This window comes from Chiloscyllium plagiosum, chromosome 10 (assembly GCF_004010195.1).
Source record: "Chiloscyllium plagiosum isolate BGI_BamShark_2017 chromosome 10, ASM401019v2, whole genome shotgun sequence".
NCBI classification, from domain to species: Eukaryota; Metazoa; Chordata; class Chondrichthyes; order Orectolobiformes; family Hemiscylliidae; genus Chiloscyllium; species Chiloscyllium plagiosum.
The window spans coordinates 78,903,008-78,920,878 of record NC_057719.1 but is presented as its reverse complement, the minus strand read 5'-3'; the positions used below and the strand labels follow the sequence as shown (position 1 = coordinate 78,920,878).

Genomic DNA, 17,871 nt, shown 5'->3' with positions numbered 1-17,871 from the left:
CAGAGCTCTGTGGAAGGACCTGCCGCAGCTCGGCCCAGAGGATGCTGGAAGGCTCTATGCTCCCGTCACTTTAGAGGAGCCTACTGGCGCTCTCGACCGGGCTGGACAGGCTGACTGTGGAGTTCTCCAGGGTGTTCTGGGACGTCCTGGGGAGTGACTATGCACGGGTCCTGAGGGAGTGTCTAAATGCCGGAGAGCTGCCTCTTTCTTGGCACAGGGCGGTCATCGTCCTGCTGCCAAAGAAGGGAGACCTTCGTTCTTTGAAGAACTGGCGTCCAGTCTCCCTCCTCAGCACGGACTACAAAATCTTCGCCAGGGTGTTGTCTTCTCGCCTGGCTTCCGTGCTGACCCACGTGATTCACCCGGACCAGTCCTACACAGTCCCGGGCCGGAGGATATACGACAACGTCCACCTGGTCTGGGACCTGATCCGTTTCTGTCGACGGGCTGGTCTGCCGAGTGCCTTCCTGTCTCTTGACCAGGAGAAGGTGTTCGACAGGGTTGATCACGAGTACCTGCTCGGGACTCTGCGGGCATTCGGGTTCGGGATGCAGTTCGTCGTCCGGATCCGACTTTTGTACGCCGCCGCAGAGTGTCTAGTTAAAGTTATCGGGTCCCTGACGGCGCCCCTTCGCTTCGGGAGAGGAGTGCGTCAAGGCTGCCCCCTGTCCGGCCAGCTGTATTCCCTGTGTGTGGATCTTTCCTGAGCCTCTTGCGGAGGCGGTTGTCAGGGCTGGTTCTGCGTGGCACGGGCATGGAGGTGGTCCTCTCGGCCTACGCCGATGACGTGCCCCTCACTTTCACTGACCCAGCTGACCTGGGGAGGATGCACGAGTGCCAGGCCATGTACTCTGCAGTGTCTTCCGCCAGGATCAACTGGGCCAAATGTTCCGGACTACTGGTTGGTCTGTGGGTGGACTCTCTGCCGGAGGAGTTACGGGGGTTCAGCTGGAGTACCACCCATGTCCTCTACCTGGGGGTCTACCTCAGGCCGGCTGAGGCCTCCTGGCAGGAGCTGGAGGCCAAAGTCTCGGCTCGCCTAGGCCACTGGACAGGACTGCTCCGAGTGCTATCTTACAGGAGTCAAGTGCTGGTCATAAACCAGCTGGTGGCCGCCATGCTGTGGTACCGGCTGGTCACTTTGGTCCCTCCTCCTGGCTTTGTCGCTGACATCCAGAGAACGTTGGTCGATTTCTTCTGGGACAAAAAGATGCACTGGGTCGCCGCGCAGGCTCTGAGTCTCCCTATTGAGGAGGGCGGTCAGTCGCTGGTGTGCGCCCGCACCCAGGTCGCGACGTTCCGCCTTCAGACCTTGCGGCGATACCTTTACGTCGTGCCTCCTCCTAGATGGTGCGCCCTGGCGACGTATTTTTTCCGCCAGGTGCATAACCTCAACTACGACACGCAGCTCCTGTTCGTCGACCGTGACGGTTTGGAGGTCGCCCTCAAGACGCTGCCTGTCTTTTACCAGGACCTGATCACTGTCTGGAACATGGTCGAATCGCGTCGCGCCTACCCTCCGGCTGGAGTAGCGGCTGTCATCGGGGAGTCATTGCTCAGGAATCCGCACCTCCATACTCGTGGGTTGGACTGGCTGTCAGAGGGGAGGGCCGTGGCGGCGAGGGCGACCAGGGTCGGGGACGTGCTGGAGGCCTGTGCTGGACGCTGCCGCAGGACATGGCGCGCAGGGCAATGTTAGACATCCGGTATGTGGTCACTGCCATCCGACGCCTTAAAACGGCGGTGCTTGGACCCGACGTAGTGCACCAGTTGGAGGACGCTCAGGTGTGCGGTGGTATCTGTCCGTGCTAACCCCTGCCTGGATGGAATTTCACATTGGCCCCAAGGTCCCGTACTTCCCGCGGGAGCCTATGCCCCACAACCTGAGCCGCCTCCGGAATTTTAATTTTGTCCCTTTTAAGGACGTAAAAAGGCGGGCCCTGTATCAACTGCTACTGCACACCGTCCACCTCTTCTCCCTCATCCACCGTCCGGATACACCTTGGCGTGGCCATTTGAACCGGATGGTGGAGATGCCCAGTGGAGGGCTCTCTATGTGGGAGTCCTTCCCCCTTTCTCTCGGGGATCTGGGATGGAGGGTGCTGCACGCAGCAGTCCCCTGCAATCGCAGATTGTGGTGGTTCATGGACTCCCAGCCCAGCTGCTTGTTCTGTGGTGCTGTGGAGTCCGTGGACCATGTATATATTGGGTGTGGGCACTTGCACTCCCTCTTTGATTTTCTTAAAAACCTCTCCTCTGCTTTCAGTTGCACTTCAGTCCCACGCTACTGATCTTCGGGCACCCGTTACGGAGGAGGGAGGGCAGGTCTGAAGACCTCCTCATGGGTCTGCTCCTGGGCCTGGCCAAAGTGGCCATAAACAGGTCCAGGCAGCGGGCCGTGGAGGGAGTTGTTGGGGCTGACTGCCTGCCCCTCTTCCGCGGTTACGTTAGGGCCTGGTGTCTCTGGAAAAGGAGTACACGGTGTCCACCAACACCCTGGAGTTGTTCAGGGAGAGGTGGGTGCTGCAGGGAGTGGAGTGCATTATTTCCCCCTCCAACTCTATTGTGATTTAGTCCCTGCCCTTCCCCTCACTGTTTGATCACACTTTGATGAGAAGGGCACTGCTTGTCACTGGCCACTTGAGTGTTTCTTTTCTTCCTGGTGGTGGAAAATTGAATAAAGATTTGTGCACCTTGTATCTTTCACTATGTCTCACACCTGCGCGCGCACACACAAAAAAAGAAGAAAACAAAAGGGAAAAACAAAATTTAAAAAAAAAACCCAGGAGTGTCAGACTTCCTGTTAACTCTGAGAGCTGGCTCTGAGGGAGTTGGATCAGTGTCAGGACTTTCCACATGTAAATAAAGGGGGACTTGGTGATGGAATACTGGCCTTGTGCAGTTATTTCAGAAATGAGAAAGAGGACCAGCCCAATTAGCCTTTTGAGTGTATGCGCCACTTTTCAGTTGGACTGATCTAAATCTCAACTTTATACACTCACATTGATTCTATCTGGAAACACACAGCATATCACACAGCATTTCTGGGGAAATAAAATAAAAGCTTCTAGTTAATGTTCCAAATTAAATACTTTGTGTCAGAACCGGTGAAATGAATGGTTTTTAAGCAGGTATGGGTTCAGGGTGATAGAGCATGTGAAGATAAAGAGGCCTAAAATATCTAACACTGCTGAAATCTATCACCCGAGACATTTTTGATAACTCTTATCAAACGTGTAAAAGGGCATGAAACAACTTATTGCAGGACTGGTGATTTCCTGAAATTTCCTGAACTGGTGATTTCCTAGGACTTGAGTAATTTCCCCATAATTGATACTACACTGACTTATCTGTGGGCAGCTGGTTCCTCCTGCCCTCCCATTGTAAGTAATGAAGTGACATTGGTAAATTTCCCACAACCCCTTGAATTTATTGATCTGTAAAAAATTCCGACATGTCTTTTTACCACGTATTTTTCAAAAACAAACTCTGGCAGAAAGCATCAGATTATAGAAGTTTTTGTCCCTTGGACTCCTGTTAATATCTCTGTGTAAACCGATTAAGCTCACTTCCCTGATTTGTTTTAAGGTTGTCTGGTACTACGGATTTTGTCGTCTTCTTCTGTTGTGAAAACAGGTGCAAAGTGCTTGATTAACGAGGCTGCCATTTTCTCCTTTTCCAACCCACTTTCATCTGCATCCATTTTTACTGGGACATGGAAACACCACCTTCTGACTCCAAGTGAGAACATCACCATGACAACTTGAGACCTCCTCTCCCTAGTATCTGTTAAGATACGACCACAACATTTTTCTGAAGTCTAACATTGTCTTTCCTGATGATGTATTGGAAGAAATATGCTGGTGTGCAGTTTTTGTGTGTCTATCTTCCCATGTAAATGTTGAAGAAATTCTTTATGCTCTTACTTAGAGGCAAATAACTTTTAATTCTTTCATTGTGGCCATATTTACTTGCCCTTCTTCCTTCACTGTCTGGGTGAGTTCAAGCCCCGTTCTGGAGATAGGAGCTCATAATCTCTGTTTTCTCTTTAGTGTGATACTTAGAAATGTGGCATTCTTTGCATGAGGTGTAAAGTCAAGATCCTGTTAGCTTTCACAGTTCAAATTAAAATACTTCTCAGGATGATAAATCAAAGCTCTGGTCATGTATCTCTGTTGTTGGATTTTGCTGCGTGCAAATTGGTCGCTGCAATTCCTACATCACAACCGTGAATACTTGGCAAATAATAACACAGGCATGTGTCTGTTACACACTTTAACATGTTGTCAGGTTGTAAAAGTTGTTCCTTGTTGAAAGTTTTTTTCTTTTTTAAGGCCACAGGCCCTGACCAGAAACTCTCCTTTACTATAGTAACCTGCACTCTTGTCTCTCTTCAGTTTCACTTTCTACGTTTTGTTTCCACAGAAACTTGTCCCAAACTCAACGCTCCAAATAACGGAAAGAAGTTTGGAAGCAGATATTTAGTTGGTCATGAGGTACACTTTGCCTGCGATCCTGGTTTTGTCTTAGTGGGATCAAATACCAGGGTGTGCCTCAAAGATAAGACGTGGAGTGGACAACTGCCTTTCTGTAAAAGTAAGTGTGCAGCACTAAATGAGGTAAAGAATAAATATTTATAATGCAAGCCAGAAACTACTGGTTTAAAGCACTCTCTGCTGGTGTGTCCACAATATAACTATACATTATTCCTGCTGAAAAACTCCAACCCAGAGGCTCACAGCAGACTATTCCTTTATAAGGGTAGAAGAACTTACTTTGACATTCGTTCAAAGGCATTTGTTGAGCTGACATAACCTATTTTATTACGTAGACTTGCAAGCACCAACCACTTTGATAATTAATAATAACTGTAACTTCTTAAGTGTTCAATCTTCTTGGATTACATTGTAAAGGTGATATTTTGGTAAACTTGTGCGTTCCATTACTGTATCTCACTTCACTAACCCTCTAATTACAGTAATCACCTTTATAGAATTGAATAACAATTTGTATTGGAGCAGAATCAAATCCACTAATGTTCATGATTGAACTGCTCTCTCTTACCCAGGTCAGCAGATGTGAATGAGTTACTTCATTTTATTCGCTGTGTATGTGTACAGGAATTAACAAAGGGGCAAGTGTTGTACAGTGGTGGAGAGTGAGTACAATTTTCTTCAGCCAGTGTGCATATATACAGGAGTCAACAGTGAAATATACAAGTGTTGTTTCATAAAGAAAAGACATAGTCACTTGGACCCACTTTGTAGAATTACAAGACTGGTGATAATGAATAATACAAATGCCTGAATTAATACTGAGACAAATGTGTGCTGTTTAAGAATAGAGAAGATTGTATTGATGTCTATTAAACTGACATGAGGAAAGTGAGTGGAGGTTTGATCAGGATGTTAAAAATACTAAAATAGGCAAGTTAACTGGAGACAGTTTTGACAAATGGATAGAAGATATCAAGTTTTAACTGAAAACAGCTGGTGGTTTCAAGAAACCATATTCTCCACCATGTGGAAGAGCATTGCACAACTAGTGCCTTTTAAAAAAAGTTATTCACATGATGTGGGCATCACTAGCTAGACCCATCATTTATTGCCCAGAGGGCAGTTAAGAGGCAAGCACATTGCTGTGGGTCTGGAATCACATGTAGGTAAGACCAGGTAAGGCTGGCAGATTTCTTCCATAAAGGCCATTTGTGAACCAGATTTTCTGACAATGGTCATCCTTAGATTCCTAATTCCAGATATTTATTGTATTCAGATTCCACCATCTGTTCCAGTGGGATTCAAACCCAGGTCCCCAGAACATTACTGGGTCTCTGCATTAACAGTCCAGTGATAATTCCACTAGGCCATCACCTCCTCGATCGCTGATTATAATTTGTCAAAAAAAGAAGGTGCTGGATAATTACGCGTAGTTTTGTTGAAGGATGCAAGAGACGAGAGAGAAAAATCAGATCAGTTTGGAAAACATGGGTCACGTAAAATTAGCTCCAAGGTATGTCTGAACGCACAGAGAGCAAAATGATGAGAGTAGTCTCCTGCAATTCTCACTAATATAGTACTGTGACAATATCCGGAGAGGTACAGACAAAAGGCCATTTAGTCCATCCAGCCTAGCCCACACAATTACGATGCCTTGAGCATCACAATAATAGTGTCTGCCATTCCAGATAACATCTGACCTTCTGACAAAGACAAAATACCAGATGCACCTCAGAACGGTTGTACAATCAATGCGGGAAATTCCTCTCCCAACCTCCTTGAGGTGATCAAAACTAGCCAAAGCAATCAGTCTGGCCCTGCCAGCTGGGGATGAGCTTTTCAATTCGATCCCACTCCTCAGGTGAGGGTATTCAATATATTAGCCTTCATTGCAATACTCACAATGCACAGGAGTGGCGGGTAGTTTTGCCTATGTAATCTCCAAATTGCAGCTGGAAAAATTCAATCATGGGGTGACCAATCCCAGAAAGGTCACCCTCCAGACTAGGACTGAAGGCAACAGTACCCTGCTACCACTCTGTTCTCAGGCCAGTTTGCTCCTGCGTTTGCTCAGGAGAGAGACACAATCTCTACCTGAAGGTGTAAGTGTGGGCAGGAGATTGAAGACTGGGCCTTGCTGCTGTAGGACTGGGGGAGCGGAGAGATGCTTTGAAGCCATTAAAAGTGAGGGATTAGGGAGGCTGCAAGGAAACTGGGCGAGACGGAGAGGACACAAAGTAATTGAGGTGAACAGGGATGCTGCAAGGGGACTGGGTGGAGGGGTGAGGGTGTGTGAAAGAATTAGAGCATGATGATATGGAGAAATGGGAGGCCACAAAAGAATTGGTGGAGTTATGATGCTAGGAGAAAAAGAGAGAGAGAGGAGGGCTTTAATAACTTTGTGGGTGAGAAGGAGAGAGGCTACAATGTTGGAGAAAGGGGAAAGAATGCCTGCAAAGAAGAGAGAACAATTTCAAACCTGTCAACAAAGGGACATGCAGCTAGCTAGGACCTAAGAAGGTTGGAAATCACTGATGTAATGAACTATATGTGAATCAAAATGTTGTCTCTTGTTTAAGATTGAATTTATTTGGGAGCTACTCCAAAGGGAAGATTGTAGCTGATGGCATTGTAATGAACACTGTCCCTTGTTGTACTTTTAAATCAGATATACAATAAAGGTGCCTGGTTAAAACTCCAGCTTTGGCAGGAGTAGGCTGCAAAAGCAGCGTTTAGGTTAATGGCTTTTTGTGTGCAGAAACACTTCATCAGTTACTATTGGGGAAGAAAGGTCAATTTATACTTGTCTTGTACCAATTTAAATACTGTGGTATCAAGGAAATCGATGCTTTTATTGACTTTTGTAACTTTAAATTTTGATAGGTTTATAATTATTGAGATTGATGATGAATTCTCTGCTTCTGTGTGAGTCGAAATGTCCTTTATTTAAAAATAAAAATACAGGAGGTAATGTTACACTGTAACCCCATTACCTGTTAAAGGATTAAGTGTGAATGAAAAAGTAGCCCCTAAAATCAAGTAATAGTCCTCAAGGGGATCCCTTACTATACAGATGTTGATGGCAAGGAGGGGTATATTTTTGCCCTGTTCAGAGAATGAACAGACCACCTGTTCCATGATTCTCTGAGGGATGTATTATCACTTCCTGCTTTATAGTATACATCAGACCTTGTATTGCCACGGTCAATGTCAAAGTGGTATGAATTGCTTTTGTTCACCTTGTGGCTAAGTTGGGGATGCTCCTACCTCAATCATGGGTTAAAATCCTAATCCAGAGCAAAGAATCCGTAGCATTGAGTGAATCCCACTGTTGCAGTGTATTTTGTAAATGATCCCACACCGATCTGTCAAGAAGCTCAGAGAAGTTCTTTCTGATGTCCTGATCAATATTCAGGTCTCAGACAGTATCACTAAACAAGATAATCTGGTAATTCTTCCATTGCTACTTGCGGGATCTTGCTGTGCACAAATCTGTTGCTTTCCCCTATACTACAATAGCTAGAGATACTACTCTTTCTAAATACATCATGTATGTCCTAAGGGTGTGAAACTGAAGCATTTGTTTTGCACAAATTGCTGAGGTTTTAAAGACTGCGTTAAATGTATTCACCCCTGCCTGGGACTCTGTTGTGCACTGTCTAACCTAACAGAAAATTGCCGTTGGCACTTTCTTCAGAGCTGATTATGTTTCCTTGCCATAATGTGGGTGTGATATAGTTCTCAATTATACGTGTGTGTGTGTGTGTATGTATAATGGAAAGAGTGAGAGTGGGCCACAGATCATTAGCAGCTCACGCCTTTGGCTGTACCACTCTCTTCTCTTGAGTCTCCACAGGCTTTTCTGTTCAAGAAGTATCACATCTACTCCTTAGACCATCCAGAGCTGCACCCCTCCACTGACTCCATGCAGTTGTGGTAGGATACCTGTCTGTGCTGGTGAATGGGTTCTGATGAGGGCTACACTTCACATCGTCCCAGTCTTATTTGCCTATCATTTTCTGTTCTCGCTGATGTATGTTATGTGCATCAAGTACTTCCACAACTACCTCTGTATTCCTCTCAAATCCTACAGCCCCTCCCAGATCTCGGGGTTCTTCCAGTTCTGGCCTTTTCTGTATCTCCAATTTTCTTTGCTCCTCCATTGTCAATTTATTCCTTCTTTTGACCTTTAATTACCGAATTCCCCTCTTAAAACCCCCTCACCTTTTCCTCCTTTGTTAAACCTATCTCATCGCCTGCCCTAGTATCTCCTTCTGGGGCTCAGTGTGCAGGTTTCTTCTGGGAAGTGCCACTGAGGGACCATTTCCCTCGGTAAGGGTGCTGTTTTAAGTGTAAATTGATTGCCAGTTGCAGAATACAATGCCACCTTCAAATCTAATACTGCGCATTGCTTACGATCTCTTCCTTCAGATATAAACGAGTGTGCCAGTAATCCCTGTGTCAATGGTGGAACCTGCGTGGATGATGTAAACCGATATGCCTGTCTCTGTCGAGCAGGCTGGGCTGGCTATAATTGCCACCTTACCTTAAACTCACGTAAGTCTTGCAAGATCGTATAACCCCAGGGCAGTGCCGATCCTAGAGGCTTGTGGGAAGAGAGCTGAGTGTATCACCCAGGCTGATTTCCAGTATTGTACAGAGGCAGTGTGGTGTTGAATATGGGTCTGAAAGGGTTAATAGTGAGGAGAGTCATAAAAAAACACTGGCTGTGATTGTGTCAGATAAGGGTAGAACAGTTTAGGTCTCTCTCTCTCTCTCCTTTGAGATCCTAATATCTCCTCATAGCCTTTAACTACGTTTTTGTATCAAAATAACTTGCAACTAGTTGCTAATATGTAATAAACTATATCTTGCTAACTACAAGAAACTCTTTTAGTTTAATCAAGGATGCGGTCTTCCACCGTTACACGGACTACATGACCACCAGACAAATAATTTGGTTTCCTACACTAGAATTTGGTAATCTTCATAAGCAGCAGCTCATACAATGTGGTGAGCTGGCATGTCCATACAACATGGTGAGCAGCAGTGTGAGATCTTCAGGGTCAGCTTCCAGTCATCTGCTGACACAGCTCAGTCAGCAGTAGGGAGGAACTGAAGATTTAACAGAAGGAATCCTTGTGGTAGTCTTCACCAATGGAGAATACTCTGATGATTGGTATTGTGAACGTTTGTGGACTTGCACTTGAAGAATTGTGGATGCCCATTTTTATTTTAAAGGTTAATGAAAGGACATTGGAACTTTTATTTAATGAGACATTTCTTAATAGTGGCGTATCTTGTGATAATGTTTTTACTGGTGAGTCCCCTGCCTGGATTGATGACCATTTCAAGTTGCAGTGTTTTTTAGACATTTGTTTTAGACATTGTTTGGAGCAGTAGGTGACCAACCTGTTGAAGAAGTAGAGCATCCCAGATTGACTGCCTTGGTTGTCCTCTTGAGCAGTATCTAGAGGAATCCCCAATAGGCTGCAGTTGTGAAGATCCCAGAGAGAAATGCTTATGTTTAGTGTCACTCAGGACATCAGCCTTCTGCACACTTCGCACCTTAACCGTTGTGCATTCAAGAACGAAACATTATTAGCCAAACATTCTTTTTTCCCCCAAAGTGAATCTCTGCAGAAAGGGACAGAGAGTCATTTTTTTTCCTCCCTTTTCCTGGTGTGGCTATTTAAAAAGAGATACAAAACGGTAGATATTTATACTTGCATGTTTTAAACTATGTGCAAATTAGCTTTTACACCTTTGTTAAATAAGCCTAATTTTTTCCAATAAATCATTTCTTTGTTTATTAAAGAAACTAATAGACATTGCTTTTTTTAAAACCCAATGTAGACTTTTAAAAAAATCTAAATTGTCATTAGAGTAACTGGATAAACCTGTAACTATATGTTTTGGTCAATGGATTTGTGGACCTAAAGAGAGATACAGGGTGCTCCTCTAGACTCTATCATAACAATGGTCAAAGCAATGTAGAGCTGGAGTGAAATGCTGCAACAAGAGAGTTGGCTCTCTGCTTTGAGGAAAAGAGGAATTTATAACTCCAAAGCAAATACAGGCAAAGGTGTGAGATATATCTGTGGGAGCAGTCTGGAGTCTAAGTTCAAACATGCATTGAATACACATTGGAGGCTCTGAATAAAGATAATACATCCTGCTGGGCCAGATGAAACTTTAAAATGGCTCAGTAATCCATGGACATGTGTTGAAATTAATAAATAAATTACCATGGCTCAGCTCAAACGAGTGAGAAGGCAGGGGAGCAATCGATCGCTGAAGAGCCTGTCAGGAAACAGGTAGAAAGTTTCAAAGGGCTAATGGAAAACGTAAACACAACTGGTTTCACTTTTATGTTGGTGTAAGAAATTTGTTTTGTATTGTCAACTTGTGACTGTACTGAATTGTCATCTGTGTTTTCCAACACTATCAACACTGAAGAGCCCTGAGACTGCAAAAGACAGTAAGAGTTGTCAGGAAAAACACGCAGAGGTAACCAAGGAGCCATGTATCAAACGTGAACTGATTATATACAGTTGTTTGATAATGCAGAACTTGTTGGAACAAGGCATTTCTGTTGAAACTTTTTGTCTTGCACTCATCAAGGCAATTTGCAAGAATACCAATGACAAAAGAAAAATAAAACACATTTATACACTATGAGTGGAAAATGCTAATTAGTTGGCAAATGGTCTCTTATTTTTAAAGATGATAAAACAGGCAGGTTGTGTCTATGTAATATAAAATTAAGAATTGTGGATGCTGGAAATCTGAGACGGAAAAAGAAATTGCTGGAGATACTCAACAGGTCGGGCAGCATCTAACATCCATTTTTGCTCCCCATACATGCTGCCAGACCTGCTGAGTTTCTCCAGCAATTTCTCTGCCACCATATTCCTTCTATCTGTAAAGCATTGGATTCAGTGTATAACACTTGGCACACTTGTATGTAAATATTTTCTCATTGACCTGTTCATTGATGTTTTTACATACCTCCAGAGCAGGTGGGACTTGAACTCAGGTCTCCTGGCTCAGAGATAGGGACACTACCGCCACACCACAAGAGCCCTTAAAAGTCTGTGCATTAAAGCTGACAAAATAGGTGGCAGACATTGTCTGGTTCATTTCACTGGGTGAAATCAGAATAAAACTGCCTTGCTGAAAATTTAAACGAAACTTGGAAGGTAATTCTCAGTCATCATTAACGTGGCAATACCTCTACCGCTTGCAATCCATGAAGATGTGTTGAAACCTCCATCAATATATTCATCCTTAATGGGAGAGGAATGGAGATATTGAGAGAAGGTACCAAAGGAGATCTGTTACAAAATGGTTGTGACTTGGGAGAAGCCGAATGGAAATTTGGACAGAGGTATGGTCAATGCTGCACAGAGCAGGCTATCTCTGTGCCAATATGATTCATATGAAGTGCATTCTGGCCAGTGAATGTAAACCTGTGAGTAAGGATTTGAGGATCATCCTTGTTTCCCTGTGAAGTTGTTGTACAGTGGGGTTTAGGGTTTGGCTTTGCCTCTCCTTTCCCTTATAAATTGCTGTTTCCTGTATACGGTTGTTCATGTTAACTGTTTGTTTGCAACTTGTACTGTTCCATAAAATTAAAAATAAATAAATGAATATGCCAGTCAGGAAAACGTCAGCCCCATCAACATTGTTCAATGTTTATGTTGAATGAAACATCTTATTAAAAGCTTGTGCAAATTTGAGCTCAAAGGTGCTGATTGAGAGTGTTCGACCAGGACACAATTTACCATTTCAGGTTCCATCATACCATTTGAAGCTGTTTGCCCCTGAATTGTCTTGGCCAAATTTATGCATGTTTCAACTAAAATCACTGAAAGCAGATTGTTTGGCTATCATCACATTGATGTTTGTGGGATCTTGCTGTGTGCAAAATAGCTGTCGTGTTTCTTACACTTCAGGGTGGCAATCTTGCAAAAAGGTATTTTGTACGCAGAAAGATGCTTTGGGCCACCTTGAGATTGTGAAAGGTGCTATTCAAATGCAAATCTCTTTCTCAACCTTCCTGTCTTCTCACTTGAAATATCTTCCTTTTCTCCCAACCTTGCAGTGATATAATTTCCCAGGAGAGGCGAGTGAAGTTTGCACTTTATGACCTGTCTGCTGTCATTAACGATTTGAGCTGATGAAGGTGCACAAAAGCTTCAACTTGGTTTGAAATCAGTGGAGCATTTTAAATGGGCTAGGTACTCAGCTGCCCGTCAAATAGCTGATGTGATCTAATACATTTCAGTGGTATCTTTGTGTTTGACATGCATGGTGATGACATATAGTTGGCACAGTTTGCCTTATGCAGGTGGTTGCCCTATATAAATGTGGATGGTGTAAACGATGGGAACTGTAATTTGATGTGGGGCAGCGCTGAAAGAGAAGTGACTTGTACTATGCTCTGAGGTGATAGAAGACAGCTCTCATGCCTACTGGCATGCAATACTCACTAGGGAATTGATGTGAAACAGTGAGCTTAAACCAGGCTAAATCTACCACATGGTGTTAAGTTTGGGTAGGAACTGCTGGCTCTCACTGCTATTAGCAGCATGCACTGTGGGGATCTGGGAATGTTGCCAGGCTTATTTCACCTCAGGAATGCAAGTCCCGTCTAATTCTCACTCTCCTAATCACTTGGACTGATCCCGAGGTATCTCCAGTGACAATGGGACCCCTGTTTTCTTCAAAAACACAGAACAAGCTCGCTGCTCAAGGGGCAAAGATCGACTAACAGCTATAAAAGAGGGAATGCAATAAGTGAATAGCACAGCGGACAGATGAATAGCTGTGGCTTCTTGTCTCCCTGTCTCATTCTCTTATTGGTCAGTCGTCCACATAGAAGAGGTACTCAGTGTTGGGTACATTATGAGTCTGGGCCCCGCCCCTTTCTGAAGATGTTTGGCTTTTTTTGGAGGTGGCTGTGTGCAAAACCAAAAGCAGGTTACAAAATGAAAGACAGTCAGTCAGCAGCTTGCATACATATCGCATCTTTCGTTTCCTCATACCCCAAAGCGCTTTACAGCTGGTTTATTGAGCATATTCTATAAACCAGCCAGAAAGTTGGCAGCCAATCTGAGCATAGCGGGTTCCCATAACGAGCAATAAGACAGTGATCAGGTTGGCACAGTGGCTCAGTGATTAGCACTGCTGTCTCACAGTGCCAGGGACTTGGGTTTAATTCCACCCTCGAGCGACTGTCTGTTTGGAGTTTGTACATTCCCACCGTGTCTGTGTGGGTTTCCTCTGGGTGCTCAAGTTTGCTGCCACAGTCTGAAAATGTGTAGTTTAGGTGAATTGGCCATGCTAAATTGCCCATGGTGTCCAGGGATGTGCAAGCTAGGTGGATTTGCAGGTGGGATGGATTTGCAGTTGGAGTGGATTAGCCATGGATAATGCAGAGTTACAGGGTAGGTAGGGGGTTGAGTCTGGATCTGATGCTCTTCAGAGAGGTATTGTGAACTTGATGGGCCAAATGGCCTGCTTCCACACTGTAGGGATTCTATGATCTAGGTCAACTGTTGCTTAAAGGATAATTATCAGCCAGGACACTGCTGTTTTGTGTGCGCGGGGGCATTTATTTATATATTTGCTTGTGGCATATGGGCATCTATTACCTTGACTAGCCTTGTGATGGCAGCAAATTGCATTCCTGAACCACCCATAGCTCTCTGAGGAAAGGTATTCACCTAAACTGTGTAAATGGGAAAGTCTGCAGATGGATATAGACAGGCTTAATGAGTGGGCCACATTTTCGCAGATGTTGGTAAACATTTTGGCAGAGAGGGAGCTAAGTCTCCATATGCCAGAGCCATGATAGCAGTCAAAACCTTCCCTGCCTTTCACTCCAGTCTGTGCATGGCCTCTCCAAATCTGTCCTGGCTGATTCCAGCAGCACATCACCAACATGGTGCCCATCATAGGCCTGGTGTCCAGCTGTCCTTAGTGTGTTAGAGACCCCAGCTGTCATTTTCTCCAAAAGCAGCTACCTATAACGTGCTGTCAGATTGTGATCCCTGAGCCTAATCTACAATGCAACTTGCTTGATAGACACCCATGTTCACTCCCTCTGCCATCAACGCTGAGTAGCAGCAGTGTGTACCATCTACAAGATGCACTGAGGAAGTTCACCAAAGATCCAAAGACTGCACCTTCCAAACCAACAACCACTTCCACCTAGAAGGACAAGGGCAGCAGATAGATGAGAACACCATCGCCTTCAAGACCCTCTCCAAACCATTCACCATCCTGACTTGGAAATATATCGCCGTTCCTTCATTGTCGCTGGGTCAAAATCCTGAAATTCTCTCCCTAAGGGCATTGTGGCGGTTCAAGAAGGCAGCTCACCACCCTTTCTCAAGAGCAACCAGACAATAAATGCTGGCCAGCCATTGATGCCCACATCCCACAAATGAATAAAATAATATTGCTGTTCCTTCACGGTCACTGAGTGAAAATCCTGGAATATTCTCCCCAATTGCATTGTTGGTCTAACTACAACATGTGGACTGCAGTGGTTCAAGAAGGCAGCCCATCACCACCATCTCAAGGGAAACTAGAGACGGGCAATAAATGCTGGCTCACTGAGTGACGTCCACTGGATTCTAAAAATCCTTACTGCCAATGAAGGATTTTGCCCTATATGTGCAGTTTTGGTCTCCGTATTTAAGGGAGAATGTGGATCTAGTGCAAGAAGCACTCACTGAATTGATCTCTAGGAAAAGGCATGGTCCAATAATGAGAGGCTGAGTACATTGGGTCCATATTCTTTGGCTTTTGGAAGAGTGCGAGGCGACCTCACGAAGATGATTCTGAAGAGGGCTTAAGAGGGCAGATGCTGAGAGAGCGCTAGTGCTTTAGAAATGAAAAACATGGGGGCACAGTGTCAGAATAAGAGGCTGATTATTCAGGACTGAGATGAGAAATTACTTCAATCAAAGGATTGTGAATCTTTGGAATTCTTTAGGGTTATGGAGTCTGTACTTTGAATACACTTTAAAGGCTGGGTTAGATTGAAATTTTGTTTCTAAGGGAATCAAGAGATATAGGGCACAGGCAGGAAAGTGAAGCCCAACATTAAATGGTGTCTGCATGGTCTAAGCTTGACTATGCTCTAATTTCTTGTATACTCGTATTTTCCCAGATATTTTAAATTAGTTTAAATTTGGGGCGGCATGGCGGCTCAGTGGTTAGCACTGCTGCCTCACAACACCAGGGTCCCAGGTTCGATTCCAGCCTTGGGCGACTGTCTATGTGGAGTTTGCACATTCTCCCCGTGTCTGTGTGGGTTTCCTCTGGGTGCTTTGGTTTCCTCCCACAGTCACCAAGATGTGTAGGTCAGGTAAATTGCCCATAGTATTCGGTGCATTAGTCAGAGGGAAATCGGTCTGGGTAGGTTATTCTTCGGAGGGTCAGTGTGGGCTGGTTGGGCTGAAGGGCCTGTTTCCACACTGTAGGGAATCTAATCCAATCTAGTTGCCTGGTTACTAATGCCCCTGACATTGGAAATAATTGCTCACAATGTCCTCTAGCAAGGTCCCTCATCCTTTTGAAAATTTATTTTTCAATCTGTCTTTGACCTTTTCCTTTCTGCAGAGAACAATTTTAGTCTCTCCAAATAATTGAAACAATTGCTCCCTATGTACTTTAGCACGGTTCCTCATTATTTTGAAAACTTATTTTGCAATCTGTCTTTAACCTTCTCTTTTCCACAGAGAAAAAAATGTACTTATTTTAGTCTCTCCAAATAACTGAGAAATGTTTTCCATTTTGGTAACTCTCCTTGCTTTGCCATCCTTTCCAAAGAACGATGCCTGGAATAGGACACAGAATTTACACAGTTAATGGTAGGCTGCTGGGAGTGCTGTTGAACAGAAGGACTTAGGGGTTCAGGTACATAGCTTCTTGAAAGTGGCAGCACAAGTACACAGAGTGGTGAAGAAGGTGTTTGGCATGCTCACCTTCATTAGTCAGAACATTGACTAAAGCAGTTGGGATGTCATGTTGAAGCTTTATGAGGCACTGTTGTTGCCACTTTTACAATTCTGGTCTCCATGCTACAGGAGAAAAGTCATTACTGATTGTGATGCTACATTGTCAAGGAACAGAGTTCAGTTCAGTGTAAAATAATTGGTCTCCCTGCTATAGGAAAGATGCTGCTAAACCTCTTGAAAGGATTCAGGAAAGATGTTGCCAGGTTTGGAGGGTTTGCATTTTAGAGAGAAGCTGAAAAGGCTGGGGCTTTTTCCCCTGGAGTATCGAGGCTGAGTGGTGACCTTGTAGAGGTTTATAAAATCACGAGGGGCGTAAATAAAGTGAAAAGCCCAGGTCTTTCTCCAAGGGTAGGAGAATCGAAAACCAGAGGGCATAGGTTTAAGGCACGAGGGGAAAGATTTAAAAGGGAGCAAAGGGACAACTTTTTCATGCAGAGGGTGGTGTGTGTCTAGAACGAACTGCCCAAGGAAGTGGTGGGGGCTGGTACAATTACAACATTTAAAAGAAATTTTGACAGGTACATAAATAGGAGAAGTTCAGAGGGATATGGACCAAATGCAAGCAAATGGGACTAGCTCAGTTTGGGATATCTGGTCAGCATGGATGAGTTGGACCGAAGGGCCTGTTTTCATGCTGTATCACTTGAGGACATAATCCTCCAGCTAAGGCCTAGTCAGTAATTTGTAAAGGTTTGGCATCAGTTCCATGCTTTTGTTTACTTTATCGCCACTTGTTTCTTGCACATGGCAGAGTGGACTACATCACAGAGTGACTCGTCCTTCAGTCACCAGCCACGTTGCACAGATGTCCAGGGCTCACAACATTGCAGCTGCGAGTCAGGTTTCCGCCTCAGTGGGAAGGATGTTAGACAGTGTCGAGGTAAGTTGGGCTTCACTGTGAAGGTGAATCTCTGCATGCAGCCCATTTCCACAATATCCTTCTTCAAATCCGAAACTGACTACAATCATCCTTGATCACCCTCGAGCCGCTTGATCGCTTGAATTGATTTAACCTTCAATGTGATAAAACAAAACAAGCAAGTTACTCAATAATTCAGCAATCATTTGATATCATGGCACCCAAGGAGGTGTTGGGATCAGTGAGCAAGTACTTCACCAGTGCAATAGGCTTTAAGGGGAGGTGGAGAACTTTAAGGAGGGATTTCCAGAACTCCAGACACTGTTAGGTTGAGGGAAACTGAAAATGAGCAAGTGGCATTGGAAGGGTTCCACTGGTGGGGTGGGTGTTGTTTGGTGTTTTTCATAAAGCCAAAGTACAAAGGGATCTGAGAGTGCTAGTCGAGGATTCTCTAAAGGTAAACATGCAGGTTGAGTCCGTG

At 44.5% G+C, this 17,871-nt stretch overlaps 1 protein-coding gene across 2 annotated transcripts in view; it reads left to right on the top strand.

Moving 5' to 3' along the window:
- Positions 1–17,871, top strand: part of LOC122553990 (fibulin-7-like) — a 58,064-nt gene that overhangs the window by 33,583 nt on the left and 6,610 nt on the right. The window contains exons 3-5 of one of the 2 annotated variants that reach the window (XM_043698476.1): positions 4,426–4,596; positions 8,928–9,053; positions 17,283–17,411. In XM_043698476.1, the coding sequence (XP_043554411.1) occupies positions 4,426–4,596; positions 8,928–9,053; positions 17,283–17,411 (426 nt within the window). The remainder of the gene's footprint in view (positions 1–4,425; positions 4,597–8,927; positions 9,054–17,282; positions 17,412–17,871) is intronic. The other variant, XM_043698477.1, reaches the window with a different exon arrangement.